Source organism: Alexandromys fortis, unplaced genomic scaffold (genome assembly GCF_014885135.2).
Source record: "Alexandromys fortis isolate MF-2015 unplaced genomic scaffold, M_Fortis_MF-2015_v1.1 scaffold_204, whole genome shotgun sequence".
NCBI lineage: Eukaryota > Metazoa > Chordata > Mammalia > Rodentia > Cricetidae > Alexandromys > Alexandromys fortis.
In genome coordinates, this window is record NW_026068116.1 from 2,106,200 (window position 1) to 2,123,322 (window position 17,123).

The 17,123-nt window shown below is 43.8% G+C and overlaps 1 protein-coding gene across 4 annotated transcripts in view; it reads right to left on the reverse strand.

The window, feature by feature from the left end:
- Positions 1 to 1,902: 1,902 nt before the first annotated feature.
- The window catches only part of Bbs9 (Bardet-Biedl syndrome 9), a 402,621-nt gene continuing 387,400 nt past the window's right edge, over positions 1,903 to 17,123 (reverse strand). For all 4 annotated transcript variants that reach the window (XM_050124914.1, XM_050124916.1, XM_050124915.1 and 1 more), the window contains 2 exons: positions 2,469 to 2,576; positions 1,903 to 2,321 (listed from right to left, as the gene is read on the reverse strand). In XM_050124914.1, coding sequence (XP_049980871.1) covers positions 2,290 to 2,321; positions 2,469 to 2,576 — 140 coding nt within the window. In that variant the 3' untranslated portion in view covers positions 1,903 to 2,289. The remainder of the gene's footprint in view (positions 2,322 to 2,468; positions 2,577 to 17,123) is intronic.

Consider the following 17,123-nt stretch of genomic DNA (forward strand, 5'->3'; position numbering starts at 1 on the left):
GTGAATGGGTCACTGCAGAAATCAAGAAGGAAGTTTTTATAAAAAACCCTGGGCTTAAGTAATAATGAAGACACAACATGTCCAGATCTATGGGATAAAAAAAAAAAGTCCTAAGAAAGAAGTTTATAGTTCTCAGTGTCTCTATTTAAAAATCCAGAGAAATCTTAAATAAGCAACCTGACAAGGACTCCAAGACAAAGGAAAACAAGAACAAACTGATCCCAAAGCAGGAGACAGAGAGAAACAGTGTGCGCCAGGGCAGAGACCAAAGAAATGAAAACAGGGAGCAAAATCAATATCATAGTCCTGCCCAGGTGTACCCTGGGAGCTGCGGTAATGAAAGAGATCCGCCATGCATTATTTGTGCAGTAACGGCACAAATATTCGGGGAAACAATCACTTTTGACTGGATGGAAGGCCCTCTCCTTAGGAGGGAACACATTCCACGTCCTATAAATCTGGCCAGGAACACATGGGTCTTGTTAGGGTATCTACTGCTGTGAAGAGACACCACAACCACAGCGACTCTTTAAAAAAGAAAACATTTCATTGGGTGGCTTACAACTCATAGGTTCAGTCCATTATCATCATGGTGGGATATGATGGCATACAAGCAGACATGGTGCTGGGGAAGAAGCTGAGAATTCTGCATCTTCGACCCTCAGGCAATAGGAAATGAGCTGAACTAGGTACAGCTTGAGTATAGGAGACCTCAAAGTCTACCCCCACAGTGATACACTTCCTCCATAAGACAACACCTATGTCAACAAGGCCACACCTCCTAATAGTGTCACTCCCTATGGACTTATGGGGGCCAATTACATTCAAACTACCACACCATGGATGGGAGCTCACAGTCCCCAGGACTGAACATACTGAGTTATAGCCTCTACTGATAGAGAGTTCAAGAACAGCCTGGAGCTACACAGTGAGTTCCCGACTTACAAAGTGAAAAACACCGCCTCATGAATCCAGATCCAAAACAAAACCCAGTCCTCCCCACTTCCACAAATGCCAGAAGAGGAAGTAGGCACGGGGGAGTAGGAGATGGTGAAGGAAAAGAAAGATGAGTCAGTCAAGGCAAATGAAAGGAGAAAGTCAAGATGGAGACTGCGCTGAAGAGTGCTAATCAGAAACACATACATAGGGGTTGAAGAGTTTAAAGCCAGCTTGGTTTGTGTGGTGAGATATTTTCAGAAAAGACAGGAGAGAGTGCTGTGACACACACTAGACCACGAACGACATCTTCGTTCCAGTACCTATGCTAGATGAAACCACAAGCTAGGAGCTACCCCCTTTTGGGTGCTATACAATTAAGGCTGTTACATTTTCTGTTCTGTCTCCTACAAAAGGATACTGTAAATAACAGAAAAGGCATCTTTTGCATTTTCGATGCTTCACATATTAAGAAAAAAAAACCTATAAGCCACTTCCCTCTGAGATTTGATTGAGAGGTATCCCAAAACTACCATGGGCATGTTTAACTAATCAGTATTACATCTGAATCCTACTAAGGCAAAACCCAAAGTAAGTAAAAGCCTTGTAATTACACACACACACACACACACACACACACACACACACACACACATATATATATATATATAATAGTAAGGTGTGGCTCCCTATATCCCCTGGATTTGTAGAAGGCATCACTCAGAAGGTGATTAAAAGAGGATGTTAGTGTACCGGCTTCCTTAAAGTGCATTCGGGCCCACTAGGAAGTCACCCTATCCACGCTAGCTCAATAGAGCAAATGCAGTGACAGCCCGAGCGCTTCTTCTCCTTATTAAATAGGCACACCCAAGTCTTACTGGGGAGTAGCAAACTTTTCAGTGTCTCTAAAAAAATACAGAGAAATCACATGCATAACCTTTGTTAGAAATTATGTCCAAGTTATTGTTTGACAATTAGATGCTTTATTAAACTTGATACATTTACTACATAAGAATTCTGTGAAAAAATGGGCTATCAAATCATTTTCCATCTGGATCCCTGCATTTTAAAGCCTGTCCCCAAATTCTGCCATCTTGCTAGACCCTCTGTCTATCAGCACTCATGACTAAAGGCAGCAACAGTTTTCCTGGGAAGAAAAGACAAATCTTGTCTTTTGGATGACCGGTCTGTGATAGTCCAAGCCCTCCTAGCACACACAAAAGCTCCGACCCCATCTCCACGCAGTGACCTCCAGGGGTGAGCTTGGCAAAGCACCAGGGTAGGAGCACAGTGTCCATACAGGGTCAGCCTCAGAGAGGCCGTCTTCCTTCCGTCTAGTTAGCTTGACTCCGACTATTCCAAAACTCCCTGGAGGGCTGCAACTTCTGGGAAGAAGAAACAAAGAGGGGTAGGCTTGAATACTGACAGAAATGGAAAAACTGCCCAGTCACCCGCACCAAGATGAAGACTTTAGAAAACAAGTCATTTTTCAAAACACTTCAATATGTCAGAAGTGGACCAGAGAGTCTCACCAGGCACAGGGGTCTCTGCGATGAGGTGCTTGTGGTTGGTAAACAGCTCTGCAGACTCTTCTAGCGATCTTTCGTCGAGGTCTGATTCTGGGATTGGAGTGCAGCCACCTATGTGAAAAGCGGAAACAGTATCGTAAGCAACAGCTGAAGAAACCTTCCTTCCCACAGTGACCACACTTACAAGTACACTACACACAACGAGAGACATGGCAGAGATCGTCACGAGAGAACCAAAACACTATCTTAAACCTTGTTTTATTCAAAGTCCTGGGAATGCATGGTCGTGTGATTCAAGCTTGGCAGCAGTGACAACATCATCCTTCGAATTTCCCAGTCTGGTCAGAAAGGGAAACCTATATCAAATACAATACCTGCAGCATAACAAACCCTCTGCAGAAGATACAGGCCATCGGAAATGATGAGGGGCACAGAATACACACGGGGAGAGAAAGAGCACGCCCTCCAGTGCAGAGGAAGGCTATTGGTGCTCTATGACGATGGGGGGCGGGGCTTCTCTAGACTTGAATTTCTTCCTGAATCCTGCACCTTATAGGACAAACAACCCCCATTTCAGAATGCGACAGAAAAGTCAGGGAACTGCCCTGAGGAACATTCTAACACAAAAGAGATTCAAGGATGAACTGTTTTTCAAAGCCTGGGTATATACCGCTTCACTGTAACCATCATAATCTTGTATGGGAACCTCAAATCCATGTGTGAGCTTCCTGACGCTGTCAGCAACGTGGTCTATTTTGCAATTGCTTCCTGGAAGTGAGTTAGCACACTGTATATTGTACAGATTTTTTCCAAAGCCTTTCTTCTTAATGAAGTGTGATTTCTTTTTCCTGAGTCCTCTCACACACTGAGTCCAAAGCCTTGATACTTAAGTTTGGTTTTATGTGTGAGAAGTTTTATGACACTCATGACATTTCGAGAAAGGACAGTGTGAGCAGCTTGCCTTCGCATCGCTTTGGAAGAGGGGCAGAGGCAAAGTCCAGCTCTGAAGGAAAATGCACCTTGCCACCCACACCCCTACATCTTCACCGAGAATAAACCGGTGAGGGAAACTGGAGAGAAAGGTTTCCAAGTTCATAAAATGAGAGGCTCCCTGGGAGCACGGGGATTATCCGTCAGTGGGTGGGGCTGAGCTGGCCCAGCTCTGCAAATAGCAAGGCTCTACCTGTAAGGAGAACCAGGCTGAGTTCTAATCTCTTTTCACAGGGAAATCACGACACGACAACAGCTATTATTATTGTGTACTTTCTGGGCACTAAAAGCTCCCTATACATTATCTCAGTTAATCCCAGTACTCTGCTACCATGAGTAGAGGTTATTCTCATTTTCAGGATAGGAAAATGGAGGTATCATGAGATTCAGTGAATCACCAAGGTCATACGGGTCTGTGGGACTCGGACATTTGAAGAAATCTATGGAACAGCCTCTGTGTTCCCCTGTTCACCCCCTCTAACTGAAGTGGAGAAAGACGAGGCAGGTGGCAATGGTGAGCAGGCCTTGGAAGCACTACCCAGACCAATGACAGGGAAGAGCAGACTGAAGGGGTATGCTTACTCTCGGTGGAAGAAACACTGTCCCCACAGAGAGAGGCAGAAGGTCGGTTTCCACTGTAGACTCGCAAATCATTGACTTTTCTATCCCTGGGACAGACAAGGTAGGAAGAGAAAGGGACCAGGAATGATATACAGTCATGACACTACCTTCATATACAAGCGAACTCTAGGAGTGTAGTAGAGCCATCCCCTCCAGAAGACAGGAAACGGTGCAGTATCTACTGTGTGCACAGGAGGAACAAGCTCCCATGTCCTTCTGGCTTCTGGCTGACTCACTACAATGCAAGATTACATATGAGTATCCTAGCTCTTTGTCACATGGGCACAAAAGGGAAAGTTGATGGCTACAGAAAAACAACAACCAACACAATTTCTTTGGTATCCAGGCTTCTACCCTCCCGAGGCTGGAATGGGCAGTGACTATGTATCTCTCCTCTTGATCCCTCAGAACTTCCATTTCCTGACTAGATACATGGTAGGGGCTGACCAGTCACAAGCTCTACAACACAGGTCATTTGTACCTCCATGTAGCCAGATGGCTTATCCAAGTGTTGAGTCCAACCTTCTTTCTTTGGGTCCCGTTTTATTAAAAACTAACTGATACTGGTAATTATAAATACCAAGTCTTCAAGATGGAATTTTGACGTCAGACTGACCACTCATCTGTTAGAATAAGGGGCTCCATGGTTGACTGCTAAAAGGGATGGCAATCACCTTGGTATGCAACCACTCATCCATGGCTAATGGAGACGGACATGCAGAGGTCAAGAGAGACCCGGCTGCTGGGGCATGGAAACACCTTTCATGATAAGAATTCCAGTATGGGGTGGCCGGTTCTGACGACCAGATAACTTGCTAAAGGAAAAGGGCAGGCTCAGTAAAGCTAATGGGCCAAAGAAGGTAAACACAGAAAGTCAGAGGCCCTCCTGGTGTCACTGCTCTAAGTGAGACCATCTAAGCAGCACCAGAAGGAACACCTGGGAGCTGGTTAAGAACTCAGGATCCCAGACCAACCCATACCAAATTTAAACTCAAATCTGCTAAAGATAGATGATTATATTTGGTGAGAATTTTGCTAGGAGATGATGTATATATTTGTTAAGATATTAAAAGTAAGCAATAAAAAGAGAGAAATAAAACATAAAACTTCCAAACTACCAGAGCCTCTGAAGCTCATCCATGGAAGAGAAGCCCGGGTCCCATGGACGCCAGATGAAGTACCCTTGGCTCAGAGCCCATCCCATAAAAGGCAAAAGGGAAGAAAACCCACAGCTGGATGGAATCATGCAAACACAAACAGCCCGTGTGACAGGAGCCAACAAACTGGCAGATTCAGCAGGAACTGGGGATTCCTGACCTGAAACCATGCAAGGAGCTGAAGGAGGATGGGAGCGCGACAGTCCTGGACACTGGGTACTGGGCACTGTGCTGTGCCTCTGCAACATGCTAACTCACTCCAGCATCCAACAGCCCTGCTGAAAAGGCCCCTGCCCTCACTTCACCAGTGTGACTACAGCAGTAGGAATCCGGCTGTTCCTCTTCCATCCTCTCTTCCCCCAAATTGCCCAGGGCCACTTGCTACTTTCTTGACTCAAGGAAATCTGGAATGGAGCTGAACAAGAAGGAGTTTAGAAATGAAGATACATCAACTTATGATGGTGTGAAACCAATGAATATTTGGCAGAAACTGGATATAGATTTTAAAAATTACAAACCTAAGCCAAGAGGTAATGGTGCATGCCTCTCATCCCAGAGCTTGGGAGGCAGAAACAGGGAGGGTCCCTGTGAGTTCAAGGCTAGCCTGGTCTACAGAATGAGTTCCAGGGCATCCAAAGATACACAGAGAAACCCATCTTGAAAAACAAACAAAAAAACACCAAAAAAAAAATCCAATCCAAACCAAACTTATGTACTGTGTGTGTGTGTGTGTGTGTGGTGGGTGCAGTGTGTGTCAGGACGTGTAGCATGTGAAAGTTAGGGCACAAATCACACAAGTTGGTCCTCTCCTCTCCCAAGGATTGAATCCATGTTGCCAGGCTTAACAACAACTGCCTCACTTGCTGAGCCATCTCTCCAGCCTGACTTAGAATTTTGAGTTTTGTGCTCTGTCCAGATTAGGGACCACAGCATCATCCTGCCTTGATGCCAGTCAGAGGCTGTGAGCTTCGAAGTCCAGCCAAACACATCATCTCAGGGGCTCTAATGGACCACGTGACTGAACTATGAGTCTTGGAAGGTCAGGTAGCTTAAATGCATGGTCTGTTTATGACATTTTCATAAGACATAAATTCAAAGCCCATGTCACGGACTTATCAGGATGGACCCTCCACATACTGTATTTGCCTTTTAGCCTTGGTTTTCTATACCCAGGCTCAATGACATGATGGATCTGAGAGCCGTATTCAGGGCCGGGAAGGATAAAGATCAGCAGATAAGACACAGTTGTGACTGCCCTAGAAGCAATGACAACCCAAGGCTGGGTCCCAAGGCATAGAGAACAGGGCATGGGACACTGGGAAGACTGAGCAGCAAGAATGTCAGCCTCTGCCACCGAGAGCCTGGAGTTGGACTCTGCTATAGGCTGAGCAGATAGTCCCTTTAATTCTAAACCCTGTGTACAAGACTCTGAGTGGGGTGGATGGAACAGACAGGCAATAACAACTAAGACTTGATTCCTAAATTCTGCTCTTTAAGAAGGGATGGTTTCGACATTTCTTGCATCCTGCCCTGACATCATCGTAGACTGTCAACCCTGTTGGAAAGTCTTAATTTATGAAAGGAAACTGAGAGATGACGGCATTTGCCAGAGGTCACCCAGATCTCTAGAGCCTGCAGCCTGGCTCTGACGCGGCAGCACTTCTCAGACTCACTTGCTTTTCCAGTTTCCTCTCAGAACCAATACTTTAAAAATGCTTTTTTGCTTTGTTTTGTTTCTCAGGACATATTTTCTCCATGTAGTCCTTGCTGTCCTGGAACTTGCTTTGTAGACCAGGCTGACCTTGAACTCAGAGATCTGCCTCTACCTCTCAAACTAGGGTTAAGCTACCACTTGTGGCTTAAATACTTTTAAAAAACAGAACTTGAAATGTGTAAAAAGAATTACCAAAAAATGAAAAGAAAAAGAATGCCAACTCTTATTCTTGGGAATGAGAGTTAGTATTTGCAAAGTCTCTTGTCAACTGCTATATGTATTTTCAACAATTTTATTCTCAGTTTCAGGTAACAAAAGATAGAGTCTGGCCACACTGTAAACAGTGACATCTATAAGACATGGTCTACCATAATTCATGGGATGTTTAAAATTGAGGTTATTAATAAGAGAACTCCAGAACACACCAGAATCTCAGTTATCTAAGACCCCAACAGCCAGCAACTAGTTTGTTTTGGCAACAAAACATGCTTCTTCCATTTCATCCACACCCTTTACACGTAGATAATACTTCCAAGTTGCCACAGTGTTCAGAAAATCTCTCTCCACCAATGCAGACATCCAAGTTTTGCTTCCGTTGCTCCTTCCGTGGCTATGGGAGACCCACTTCTACTTTATACTGGGATCTTTAACAAAAGGATTATCACTGAGGAACTCTGGCACGTGAAGGGAGAACTCTGGATATATTTTCAGAATAGAATAATGTTTTAAGTAGCTATTACATTACAGAGTTCTATTACAATTAAGCTATTTGATTTAAAGAATTTCTGACCCAGTCTAGAAACCTAAACTTATATATATATATAAATTTCAAAAATGATACACGCATTATGAGTTATAAACAACCAGCATAAAATAATTCAGAAAAACACTTTATGAGTTAGAAATTGCATCAATGATGTTGGAAAAAAGAGTCCCATTCATGCTGAACTGTGCATCAAATTCTGTATCTGATCACTTACACTTTTTGTAAACTGGTCATTCTTGAATAAATGCATGTAAAAACCTTCTTCTACTCAGAAAATTAAAGAGAATGTTTTAGCAAAATTCTCAATGACTAGGAATTACCCAAGCATTACAAAGTAACGCTAGGATTTTTTTCTGGGATTCCAATTTATTTTCAAATCTGTTTCTATCTTCAAAGGCAAACTAAGATGGACAGACTTCTTTCTTACCAAGAACACCTGTCATCGGCAAGAGAATTACGTGGGTGGGGGCAGGGCAGCAACAAATCCAGCTCAGGCTTTCTCTGCTGGGTGCTGTTACACAGTTGACAGCGTTTAAAGGTTAAGACAGAAGGTTGGGAAGAAGCAAACATCGAGACCATCTAGAATCCTGGAAACCAAACTCAGAAGGCAAGGTGAGCAGGATAGTTGGCACGGGCTGGGGCGGGCAGAAGCCAAGGTCTCCGTCTGCTCACTTCCATGATACAAAGACTTCATCATGGCCAACTCTGTGTGTGTGTGTTTCAGTGTTTATAAACAGGAACTTAGTGTCAACAGGCAATACAATCATCAAGGTCAATTTTAAGCAACAAACACAATAACTGCAGATATGGAACTTGGCAGTGTAGCATAAAGATAGTGTATTTATTTCTGGTGACTTATTTTCAGGACAACTAGAACAATAAAATAATAGGATTAGAAGCCAAGATAAAGTACCTAGAAAGGGGGCTGGAAAGGTGGATCTCACACGGCCTGACAGAATCTGCAGCTAAGATACAGTTCAGTTCCGGGGGGGAAAACAGGATAGTCTCTGCAAGCTTCAGGTTCCAGGCAGCTGGAGGCTCTCCCGACTCAAGCCCCACCCGCCACCTCTCTTGCTTCCTCCTGATGCATCTCATCCTAACACCTGAATCCACCCCAGTGCATCCCTGGTGACCTAACTAGCCTGCCTCACTTTTACTTTGCACTCAGCCTAAACCAGGAGCTTGGCCAGATAGCAAACACTATTTGGCCTCTACAGATTGTCTGGGCTCTGATGCTACTATTGTGGCAAAGCAGCCAAGTTCCATGTGTACATGTGATGGTGTGCTGGCTGTGTTCCAACAGAGCTTTATTTACGAACGCAGGTGATGGCCCAGGGTTGGCCCACAGGCAATAGTTTGCCACTCCTGACCTATCTAACAAGGCTAACGGAAGCCTGCTCGGCATGCCTTAATTCCCAGAACTGTGGGAGGCACCTAGGACACTGCCAGATGCCTTACAGGATCACCAGGAGCACATCTCCTAGTTACCACAGCAGTCTGAAAGAATCATTGCTCTTCTGCAAAAAATGCTCTTGTTTACACAGCCGCAAACTTCTGCTCTTTTAACGAACTTGCTTTTTTTTCAAGTTTTAACTGTATAGACGGATTCAGGGGGTTGTCCAGAGCTCCCATACATCTTTTGTTATCCCCCACATGATGTAGGGGGCTCATCTGTCTATGTGTTACTTTCATTGGTTAATAAAGAAACTGCCTTGGCCTTTTGATAGCCCAGCCCTTAGGTGGGTGGCGTAGACAGATGAGAATTCTGGGAGGAAAAAAGCAGAGTCAGGCAGACACTATGGAGCTCCGGCCCAAGATAGACGTAGGTTAGAATCTTCCCGGTAAGCCACCACCTTGTGGTGCTACACACATTAATAGAAATGGGTTAATTAAGATGTGAGAGTTAGCCAGTAAGAGGCTAGAGCTAATGGGCCAGGCAGTGTTTAAGTGAATACAATTTGTGTGTTGTTATTTCGGGTGTGAAGCTAGCCGTGCAGGAGCCCGGCAGGACAAAAGCAGGCCTGCTTGCCTCATCACTACACCCACATCTTTCGTTAGTGTGATATGGTTTTACATTAGTGAGATAATGCTGGGGTATTGTCATTGACAAAGGTCTATGCTTTTTAAAGATTTCCATCATGTCTATATGTTCACGTTCTGCTACAGGACAATTCCCAACATACCAATGGCTTTCGTGGTCTGTCTTCTTGGCTCGCCTTAGTTGTGACAGTCTTCCAGGCTCTCCTTGTTTTGGTGGCCCTGATGTTTTGAGGTCTATTAGTCAGCTATATTGTTGTATGGGAACCCAGGCAACTGGCTCCCTCATGACACTCACGGCCAACCTGCTGTCTGTCTTTCTCCTTCTTCCACCTCCTTCTAGCACCTGATTCCCCCTCCAGTAACCCTGATGGCCCAGCCTATCTGCCTTTGTGCTGGGGTTGGTCTGGTGTTCTTCTTACTAGGAGCCAGTGGAAATACTAAGGAGGAGTTCGTTCATAAACTCACTATATCAGTACAGCCTCTGAGTATTTCATCCGCTCTTAAAACCACATAGGCAGTGAAGGGAGAGGCCACAGAAGGGGACGAGGCAGAGCGCAATGCTGAAGGTACATGGGAAGGCGCTCATCATTGCGGCGGACCTGTGGGGCCTGGAACAGGCAGCAGTCGTGGGAAACTGAAAGCACTCCTGGCGGCCACACCTAGCTAGCAATCTCCTCAGCACGTGGCACTTTCAACCTTTTCATTAATTTTCTCATGCTACTCTTGTGGAGTCAGAGAGCTTTGGTTTGAAGTTTAAGCAACTTCGCTTAAGAAACACCAAGAAAGAAGCTCAGAGAGGGTGGCGCATGCCATCGGAGCTTTCAAAAGGACACCTCTTTCCAGGACTGAATTCACCTGCATTTGTGGGTCCTAATAACAATACAGGAAAGTGGAAAGAGGGCCACTTGTTCCTGGGGAATATTTACAGATTTCTGGATCATAACGTGAGGGGAGAATCATTCCTTCCTCTCGTGTGTTTGAGAAGTATCAAGCAAGTAGCTAATCACAGAGACTCTCACATGACCACAGCCTGCTCTCTGTCTGCCAGGTAAGGTTCAGTTCTCACAGCCTGACTCGCCACCAAGAGTTAGAATAGCAGAAACCGGGAAGATACACTCCAGACACACTTTTCTCCAAGAGTCACTGATGAAGCATGTTGAGGTTCATTTTTGAGGTTAACATTCAAACTCTACTTCAAAGTTTTCTAATTCATGTGAGGCATGGTGAATGGGTGTCTTTCTGAAAACTACACCCTTAAATATGAAGTGCCCCAGGGACTCTCTGTATGGCCACTCACATCAGAAATTGAATCCCCTTCCCTCACTTATTCTTCCTCCAGTTTCCCTCCCTTTTCCTCACTTCATCTTGCTCTCTTCTCTTTCTACAAGTACACACATGCCTCATTGACAGTAGTGACTGTCCATGGATACACATTAAGTTGTTTCAGTATAGGCTCAACCACAATCTAATAATATTAAATGGAAAATTTCACAAAGAGAAAAAAGTATTTCAATGGTGTGAAGTTATGGGGTACACAAGAAAATCTTGCAATATCCTTATCTAAGCCACGTCTTCCAAAGCAGGTGTGATTCCCTGTGTCCAGGTCTGCATGCAGCATGACCTGCCAGTCACTAGGGAGTCATCGCCATAGGAGATCAACTACGGCCGGCGGTTGTGTAATGTCACACTGATTATTCTTTTCTTCTCCTCACTTTATTTTTTTTAAAGAGAACAAACTAAGCATGTATGGTGGACAGACATGAGAGAGGATGAATATATTCCTGTCCACCATACATGCTTAGTCAGCTACTATCATTTAACATGGTTCCTGCTCCTTCTGCTTTTTATTTTTGAGATAGGATCTCACTGTGTTACCCAGGCTAGCCTCAAACTCCCAATGCTCCTGCCTCAGTCTCGAAGGTGCTAGGAGTGCAGCCATGTCCTACCGTGTTAAGACCGATGCTGTAACTGGAGGACAGAGGCCAGTCTCTCGTCTCCATCCTCCTTGGGCCGACTACTATGTATAATGTGGAAACATTAACTTGGCACCACTGCGCAGCTTTAAAACTCAACAAGGCAGAAACAGAATGTCTTTCTGTACAGTCCTGGGTTTCCACTTCCACGACATAGTTTCCTTCTCTGCTCCCTGTGAACTTATTCTACACCTTTGCTTTCTCCTATAACTGTAGAGACCTCACCGATCACACTGGAAATGGCCCAGCCATCAGCAAAGGAGAGGATCATGGTAAGCCACGGAGAGGCACGTGCAGGTCACTGGTGAGGGTGCCCAATATAAAGCCTGTGGAATGCGCGCAGCCCCAGTCCGTTGCTTAATAACCAACTTTGATCCCCCCACACAGTGAGAATTTAAAACACAGTCAAGACTATGCATGTATCCAAAGCTCGAAAATATTTCCACTTCACACCTCCCAGCAGAGACCAGTGTGTGAGTAAAAGGGAGCCTACTGCATTTTAAGAGGTCTAGCGTGTGTCTCAACAAGTTTTAAAACTCCCATAAAGGCTGAACACTCAGCCCCTCGGGGTATAAGGGCTCCAGCCAGCGTCTGGATTTCAGAGCGCAGGGTGCTCCTGGCATTAAGATATTTCCACAACTTTAATAGCATTAGGTGCCCGAGTAGTGTAGCTGGGCCACTGGTTGGAATACGGGCCTACTTGATGCAAAGCACTAAGAAATTGCAGGAGCCCAGCTATTTCAATCCATTGATGATTGTGTAAACAGAGTGTACCAAGAAGAAAAAAAAATAAGAAGCCTTATTTACAAAAAAAGCAAGCACAGTCCATAAATCCTATAGATTGGAAGGGATCCAGGCTAAGAATTTCTCCAGATGTCAGTCTGTAAACAGGGCTTCATAAAGTGAATTCCCCCGATTAATTGTTGGCAAAATTGTCTCTACACTTATACTGTACTGGTAGATTACATGCCCTGCTGTATGCAGGGGCATGGCTGACAGCTGCTACATATTGTTAATCAATTCTGATCCATGAAATTCAGGGGAGAAGCCAGGCTAGGCACAGCCCTGACACAGCGAGAAGGGACCATGAACTCATCACTCGGGGCCTTGGAGTTGTGCTGGCCCGAGGAACCGAGAGCTCTCGGATGTGTGTGCATTCCATCTGTTTTCCTAACACATTAAGTTCTTAACCTGCAGCACTTCCAGAGACACACACCCAGTAAGAACATAAACATGGAAACTTTAAAACGCTCCTCACTTTTGCGTTAACATCTCCAATCACAATGTTTGCACACGTGTTAGCAAGGCTGTGAGAACGTCCAGATGCAATTACAAAAGAAATGCCCAGTCACTGTGGGGGAGAGGAGAAAGCTAATGTCCACTTCCTTTGCCAGCTGATCAGTGGCCGAGCACTCTGCCATTGTCATGCAAGAGCTACTGTCTTTTCACTGTATCTTTCTCTACTGATAAGTTGAGTATTTTTTGTTCAAAATGGAAAAAGTGTGATAGCCATTTCATTTTGAAATCTTAAGGAAATTCAATGTACAGTGGAAAGAGGCCTAACTACAAGACATTTCCATTGAAAGCACTTCCCCGCCCTCTCTTTAGAGCCCGTGCTCTCTCAGTCCACACGCGCAAGCGCACGTTGTAGCGCAGTTGTGAGAGAGCGGAAGCCAACGGTTCTGCAATACTCATTTCTGAAAACCCGGAGAGATGCAGCAGAGCCCCGCCATGCCCGGACACCACACAGAACAAGGGCTGATGTTCTTCATGCCTTCCTCCTGCAGGAGGGGATCCTAGCAACTGTTCTTCTTCTTAACCTTCTTTCCACAACCCAATGAAGAGCCACAGTCCTGATCGGATTCTATTGTTTTTGTGATAATGGCAGAGTCAAGGAGATGTATATGTAATGAAGAATTCAGCCTGGGCCCGGACTCACAAGCAGGTGAAGTGAAGAGACAAGAGGGCTCTCCAGAGAAGAACACTGCATCACTGTCTGTCACACACAGTGGAGGAACAGAGGAAACACCCAGGACTCACTCCACGGCAACTGCACTACCTAGTGATCTGAATGCCCATTAAACAATGGCATGCTTTGTAGAATAGGGAGATATCCACAGGATGGAAACCCAGACCATCAACTGTAGCAAGAGACATGCTCAAAGAAGACATGATGTCTAGTGAGGCTATGCTGTGAACCTGGGCCTTGCTTTCCTGTATAGAAGTATATACATAAATATGCACATATGCATTATATACACACATTCATATATATAGGTGCATTACATAATACACGTGCATCTATTCTGCATGCACATGTGTACATATATACATGGGTCTATACATGTATATTACATATGTATGCATGTGTGCTTTGATTCAGAGTTTTAATATGTATCTCAGGCTAGCCTCGAACACTTGATCCTCTAGCTTCAGCTTCCCCAGAGCTGGGATGACAGATGTTAACCACTATGTGTAGCCTTTTCCATGCAAAAAATACAGCATTTCCTTTCTGAGATGACGGTTAAATTAAGACTTGTAATGGATTTACCATAGTGTTCAGTACAGCAGAAGCCCACCAATAAGTGTTAGCCACTATTTTCGGCATTAGCACCAGCTGATGTCAGTCATTTCCATTCTAGCCAGCTGCACACTAAACAGCAAGCCATGAGGCCGTGAGGCCACGAGGCCAATGAGGCCAGAGAGGATTATATATATGTGTCTTTCTAAGATCCACACAGGCAAAAGTTGGTGGGCCATGTAGACCAGTGGTGGAATGCTGACAGCCAGACCTGGTGGCCAATGGAAAAAATTATCAACAAAGTATTCAAAACAAGCACATTCCTTTTAAGAGAAAATTACTAATATTCTACTGTCAAACAACCACTCTTTCCGAGATCACAGCAGGAATTTTAAAAGGGCGATGAGGATGATGGTGGCAATGGCGGTGGTGGTTGGGGGTAGCGGAGGCGGTCATCAGTGGGGTGCAATTGCATTGGTCAGCCTCTGTTTACCAGCAGTGCTTATGACTGGGAAACACAAGCCCAGACGAGCCTATGAAATGAACGGAGGAAGCATTAAGACGAGAGTGAAAACAGCGGTAAGCTTGCTTTCTCATGGGAAACTGCACTGGCCAGCAGATGAACCTTGAAAGAGGAAGTCTGCTGACCTAGTGTTACTAAACATAGGAGGCAGCCAAGGAACAGAGAAGTAGAGGAGAGCGTTTAAATGTATGCCTCGAAGGAAGCAAACACCAATTATTTTTATATGACTTTAATTCTCCCAGTGAACACTTTATGGGTGTTGGCAAGTCCTTCTGGAAAAGGAAGGGATTATTAATGAAGGATTTGGTGGCAACCACTTACCGGTACTCTGAGAAATAATGCTTAACAAAGAATCGTTTAGTTTGTACCTCATCTCTAAAAGATTTGGAAACCTGAAGAACCTTTTTAAAAATGGTAAGAAGTAGTATGTCCACATATATGATCCTTTTTGTTTTCGCTTTCACAGCGTATATGACAAACAAAAAAGAACTTTCCATAGCAAAATAAAGACACAGAGCAAGGCAGTTGAATTTTCTCTCTTATGCAAAAAGTGTGTGCTTAATAATTTCTTTTTTCATAATTAAAACTTTATTTAAAAGAACATGAAAATAAATAAAAGAAAAACACTACAAAGTGAAACTAGCCAGACTCAACATGTACGCACCTCAGTGAACTTTTGTAAGTTAGAACATCCATTCTGACCCTGTAGGGCTCCACAGTTGATTTGCTTTTTCTTTGCTTGTTTTATTTTTTGATTTTTGTATTCTGTGACAGGGTTTCATTGTAGCCCTGGTTGGCCTGGAACTCATTATGTAGACCAAGATGGCCTTAGATTAATGGAGATCCACCGGTCTCTGCCTCCCAAGGTGTGGCCGTCACAGTCAACTTCACATTGACTTTACACTTTTTACTACCAAATACACTCGTATGCACTTATCCACCACCTAAAAAACCTTTTCCACAACGGAGTTAAAACTAGAATTATCTTTATACACTCTTTATGAGACAAATTATCCATTTTCTACACTCAGTCCTTTCTCGTTACCTAACAGTGACCATTTTTGTTCTCTTTCTACAGGTTACACTGTGCCATGTGTACATGTGTTTACACTGTTCTCCTTCCTACAGGCTACACTGTGCCCATTTGTACATTTGCTTGTTATCTGTTTTGCCTGGGATCCATGAAGTTTTTTCCTGAGGTGGGTGACCTTATTTAATATTATAGTTTCTAAATATATCCATTTTCTTGTGACCTTTGTGATTTATTTGTTATTAGAGCTGAGAACTATTTCATATTACGTATTACCAGACTGTCATTCTGCAATCCTCTGTTGATGGACAACTAGATTGGTTCTATTTCCTTGCTATGGTAAATAAAGCAACAATAAACATGGAGGCACAAATATCTCTGTATCGAGTTATGGAGTTCTCTGGGTATATATGCTCAATAGTGAAATAATTGGGTCATATGGTAGCTCTAGTTTTAATTCTTTTGAGCATTCTCGATAATTCATATGGAACCATAAAAGACTGTAGATAGCTAAAGTACTCCTAAGGAGTAAGAACGCTGCTAGAGATATTAATATACCCAACCTCAACCTTCGCTACACAGCCATAGTAATACACATGACATACTGGTATGAGCATAAACACAGACAGGTAGGTCAACAGAAAAGAACAGAGCATGAAAATTAATTCAACAACAAAGTTACACCCTCTTAATTTTTGACAAAGGAAGTCAAACATATATTGGGAAAGAGTGGTATCCAATAAATGGTGCTGGAAAAAGTGAGTATCTAGGTGCCAAAGAATGAAACTGGGTTCATAACTTTAATTTTGTACAAAAATTAATTCAAAAATAGATCAAAGGCCTTAAATTAAAACCTGAAATGCTGAAATAGCTCGAGGAAAACCTAGGAAGTGTTTCTTGAGACACTGGCATAGGACAGAAGTTTCTGAATAAAACTCCAACAGTGCAGGAGCCAGCCCCAAGGACCAACAGATGGGACCATGGAAAATGTAAAGTTTCTGCACAGCAAAGGAAGCCAACGGTAGGGCGCACAGCCATGGGATAGGAGAAAAGCTTTGCCAGCCATAGTTCATAGAGGGGATTAATAGCCAGAATTTACAAAGAATTTCGGAAAGTAAATACCAAGGAAATGATACTATCAATAAACAAGTGGGCGAATGAAATTAATACAGACAGTTTAAAAAAAAGCAACACAAATGGCTAACAGCTATTTTCTAAAGTGCCCAGTATCCCTAGGCATCAGAGATTTGTAAGGAAAATTACTTTGAGATACCAACTCACACCAATCAGAATGGCTGTCATCACGAAACCCAATATCTAATG